This window comes from Elephas maximus, chromosome 2, assembly GCF_024166365.1.
Source record: "Elephas maximus indicus isolate mEleMax1 chromosome 2, mEleMax1 primary haplotype, whole genome shotgun sequence".
Lineage (NCBI taxonomy): Eukaryota > Metazoa > Chordata > Mammalia > Proboscidea > Elephantidae > Elephas > Elephas maximus.
The window spans coordinates 211,981,844-211,987,105 of NC_064820.1; the positions used below are offsets into that span (position 1 = coordinate 211,981,844).

At 36.9% G+C, this 5,262-nt stretch overlaps 1 protein-coding gene across 1 annotated transcript; it reads left to right on the forward strand.

Moving 5' to 3' along the window:
- The first annotated feature begins 3,847 nt into the window (after window positions 1-3,847).
- On the forward strand, window positions 3,848-4,786 carry LOC126068287 (olfactory receptor 2T33-like). The gene has a single exon (XM_049870750.1). The coding sequence runs from the start codon at window positions 3,848-3,850 to the stop codon at window positions 4,784-4,786; it is 939 nt and encodes a 312-aa protein (XP_049726707.1).
- Window positions 4,787-5,262: the final 476 nt, after the last annotated feature.

The following is a 5,262-nucleotide window of genomic DNA, read 5'->3' on the forward strand; positions in this document are numbered from 1 at the left end:
TTCACTCCATATTGCCAAACTGACTTATAAAGGATTTTTCACTTTTACCCTGAAATTAATCTCCATTGCATTCCTACTGGTAATGCATACACTAATGAAACATTGAGTGTATAAAGTCTGAGTGCATAAAAATTATGAATATTTGGCTTAAACTATGTATTTCTTGATTTCCAGTGAGACAGAACATTCTTTCATATTTATATTACACAAATGTATCTTTATCAAATTGTAATTATGAAAATAATGTCATAGGTACTTCCCAACTTACGACAGGGTTCCATTCTGAAGACTCTGTCATAAGTCAGTTCTGATGTAAGTAGAAAATCTAATTTATTTATTTTTTATAATTTTCACTGTCACTGCATTTTATTATCAGTATCTTTACAAAATCAATCTTTATTTGTTTTGGGGGCTTGACACGAGAATGATAACATCAGCAAATTATGTGTTGGAACATTGTATGTAGTGGGTATTACTAACAATAAGACGTACAAAAAAAAAAGGATGGTCACAAGTGCCGTTCGTTGTAAGTCAAAAATGGCTTAAGTCGGGGACTACCTGTACTAAGTTTCTGAGGAAAGTTGAGTTTTAGTTAATGCTCTGGCTCTAAAGTAAAAGGCACATGTATTTGATTCTTTTAAATTCTCTATGAATTTCCCCTTGGAAAAGAGTTTGTGTGGAGATAAAAGTCATGTTGGCTATCTTTTATTGAGGACATAATTAGTGTAAGTAATTTAATTAAGCATTGTACATGCACTACCTCATTTAATTCTTACAACAACCTGTAAGAGAGTTACCCATTTTAAATACACTAACCTGAGACACATAGGGTCTAAGAAAGGTGCCTAACTTCACAGAACTCGCAGTTGCTCAAATACAGGCTGGAAGTGAGCTGTCTGATTTATAACCTCACACTTAACCTCCACTGCTGCCTCTTGCTCAAGCCATAGATGGACTGGAAGCTCCAGATAGGGTTATTCATGTGATAGAAACTACAAAGAGGGCAGAAATTCCTATTTCACACAGATCAACATTGGTATGTATTTATTTGTTTATTTCTGTGCATAATTATTAAAAATATACACACTTAGTGCTTACATTTTGCAATGAGAATGTATTTGGTATCACTACAGAGCCTGGGACTATACCCACAGAGGATGACTACAACCAATATTTTGACTTAATTTCATGTAATTTTTGGTTACATGAAAGATAATTATTCAGCCTAGCCTACAGGTTTGAGGTAAGACATTTAAGATTCAGGGATAGAATTCTTGCCTTCCACGTGGGAGACCCAGATTTGGTTTCCAGCCAACACACCCACCCACAACCACAATGCACCTGTCAGTGAAGGCTTTCCTGTTGCTGTGATGTTGAACAGATTCCAGCAGAGCTTCCAGACTAAGATGCACTAGGAAGAAAGGCCTGGCAATCCACTTCTGAAAAATCAGCCAAATAAATCCTATGGATCACAACAGTCTGATCAACCACCGATTATGGGGATGGCACAGGACTGGGCAACATTTACTTTCATCGTGTATGGGGTAGCCATGTGTTGAGTGACTTCACGGCATCTAACAGTAACAATGTGTTTGAGAGTTCATTCTTTATTTATTTTGTTTGTTATATTCAAAAAGTTTTGTTTATAAGATAATAGTTGGGACAAAAAACTGGGAAGTCCAAAATAACTGTGGGGAGTTTACTTTCATAACCAGAATTCTGGATCCAGGCCTCCTACTTTTGAGACCAGGGAAACATAAATTCATCTAGTTCTCCAGTCCCTCATCTGCAAATCTGAAAAAAAAACAAAGTTTACCTCATTTAATTATTGTGACATTGCACGAGACAATGTATATATATGCATAAATCAAAAAAACCAAACCCACTGCCGTCGAGTCGATTCCAACTCATAGTGACCCTATAGGACAGAGTAGAACTGCCCCATAGAGCTTCCAAGGAGCGCCTGGCAGATTTGAACTGCCGACCTCTTGGATAGCAGCCGTAGCACTTAACCACCACACCACCAGGGTTTCCTGTACATGTGTATGTATGTGTATATATATGTATGTATATTATACGTATGTGTATATATGTGTGTGTGTGTGTGTATATATATATATATATATATATATATATATATATATATATATACACCCTGGTGGCACAGTGGTTATGAACTTAGCTGCCAACCAAAAGGTCACCAGTTGAAATCCATCAGCTGTTCCTCGGAAATTCTATGGGGCAGTTCATCTCAGTCCAATAAGATCTCTATAAGTCACAAATAACTGAACAGCACAGGTTTGGTTTGGTTTTATATATATATAAACTGCATATATGTGATGTAATAAAACGTGGCATTAATTACCAATATATTAAACTGAATATATATTTATATATATATATATCACTCAAAATATATATATTTGAGTGAATAAAGCATGAAAAAGAGTGATATGTTCATTTTCATAGCATATTTATATCAATTTTGAAAAATTAAACATTCACATACTTTAATGATATGAAGGTCATTGGTGGTATAAATTGGACACCAAAAAGTTGTAATATATATTAAATGTATGAAGACCATTCACAAAATTTGCACTGTTTTCCATTTAATTTACAGAGAAACCAAAAAGAAGATTTGCTACACTATAGATTACGAATTAAGCCTAAATGTAATACCCTTGGTAATCCTGAAATGATCGCACTCTTTGACAATTTGAATTTATAAGCCAAAGACACAGCTCGCCTAAGTATAACAGATAAAGTCATTTGCATGTGCATCCATTTCTACTACCAAATATACTTAGATGTAAAAGAAACAGAAAGTATAGGTTTCAGTGAAAAGAGAAGCTATTGCTGAAAGTAAACGAGCATATTTTACTTGCAGGAGATGCTGGACCTCAGGCTCATTTTGTGAGAACAAGATCATTTGGATAAGTCATAATTAATGGGTTGGTTTTTGTCTTCTACCTTTAAAAATAGAAGATGATTGATGACCAAACTGATGTGAAAGTCTGCAAGTAATAAAAATTATTTATGTTCATTTATAAAATTATTAACTTTTTTTGGAATGGGTATATTCAATTAAATTCACCAGCGTTGTTTGAAGACATAACACATACCAAGTCTAAATGTTGAGGGAGTTCAAAACTTAATGAGACATAGACACTGCGACCTGGAATACAAGTCCTGATAATATGAATTATATGGTGACAGAGGCAGTAGTTATCTGTGGTGGCTGAAAGTCTAGCGTGTTTAGTGCACAGGCTGCATCTAAGTGTGGAATAGAAAATTTTAACTTCTCCCCCCACAGCAAACTTAGTTTTATTGGTTGTACATCTTTCTGTAACTTTTGAAATTTTAATATGTCTCTATATTGAAGAAAACCATGTGAGAAAACACTTAGAAAATATCTGAAACACATGCAAAAGTGATAATTATGAGACACAGCATCTCAATATGGACTAAAGTGAATAAACCTGAATCTCCAAATGCGTGAAGAACTGGGACTGCATAAGTAGTATTTCTTAACATCCTGGATAAATTATTGGTGTCAGATGACAAATTATTATAAAATAATACAGGTAAAATGTATACTACTGTGTATGCATGTTATCCAATTTAGTGTGAACCAAACATAGTGTGTATGCTAACAGGAGAGATGAATTGGAGGATGCTATGGCAAAAAATTTGTTTATAAGTGAAAGATTAATAATTAGCCCATCATGTCTGAGATTACCCAAGTCATTTAGCCAAAGTTTTTTTTAAAGAATATATCCAAGCTTCCTTTTAAGCAAATCTAATTTCTTCATCTTTCTTACATCTTTCAGGCACCGGTAGAGCCATGGAGAACGCAAATGACACCACAGGGGTAAACTTCATTCTTTTAGGGCTCTTTAGTGACACACAGATCCACCTCTTCCTCTTTGCCATGGTGCTCATTATCTTCATCACCTCACTGATGGGCAATGCCCTTATGATCATCCTCATCCATGTGGACCCTCGACTCCACACACCCATGTACTTCCTGCTTAGTCAACTTTCCCTCACGGACATGATGCTGGTCTCCACCATTGTTCCCAAAATGGCAGCCAACTACCTGACAGGCACTAGGTCCATCTCTCCCACTGGCTGTGGAGCCCAGATCTTCCTGTTTCTCACTCTGGGAGGGGGTGAGTGCTTCCTCTTAGCGGCCATGTCCTATGACCGCTATGTGGCCATATGTCACCCATTGTGCTATTCCATTCTCATGAGTCAGAGGCTCTGCTTGCTCATGACGGCAGGTTCCTGGCTCCTGGGAGGGGTTGATGGGCTGATGCAAGCTGGTGCCACTTTGAGCTTCCCTTACTGTCACTCACGGGAAATCAATCACTTCTTTTGTGAGGCACCATCGCTGGTACGCCTTGCCTGTGCTGACACCACGATTTTTGAGTTTTTCATGTATGTCTGCTGCATTCTGATGCTCTTGATCCCTTTGTCTCTCATTTTGGCCTCATACAGCCTTATCCTGGCTGCAGTGCTTCGCATGCAGTCAGCTGCAGCCCAGAAGAAAGCCTTCACGACTTGCTCCTCTCACCTGGCAGTTGTGGGACTCTTCTATGGCACCCTCATGTTCATCTACATGAGGCCCAAATCTTACCGTTCAGTTGGCCATGATAAGGTGGTCTCAGCTTTTTATACCATCTTCACACCTGTCTTGAACCCGCTTATATACAGCGTGAGGAATAAAGAGGTCAAGGGGGCCTTGAGGAGGTGGCTGGAAAAACATTTTATGCGATATTGATATTGAGCATAATTTGCCAAAATGGCAACATCCTAACTGGATAGAGGTTACAGTTCCAAAATATCATTTTGTTATGTTATTCATCCCGTTTAAATGCTTCTTTTGTGTTGTTTCAAGTTATTTTGGCCTTCATTTGCCAATCTGGCTGCATTGTTTCTATAAGGTTATTTTTATATTTGGTCCTGCTGCCATGGCTTGCAGTGGCATTTTTCCTCTGAAATTAGGGCCTGGGCAATAAGTACAAGTGCTTGAGTTATTGACTAGTACATGATACATGGTTTACTATAAAACAACCATAAAATTTGTATTTTTTGACTAATGATGGAAATCGTTAATTTTGATGGAGACATGTTACTCAATAAATGCATAAAACCTTTGAAAAAAACTGATGTAGATCTTAAATCACACAATGAAGATGAAATAAATTTCAAATAAAATAAAGAACCAAAGTGAACCTCAAATGTAAAATATGTAAG

Excerpts from the sequence above, each read along its gene's own strand:
- LOC126068287 (XM_049870750.1), top strand. The coding sequence starts at position 3,848 with ATGGAGAACGCAAATGACACCACAGGGGTAAACTTCATTCTTTTAGGG.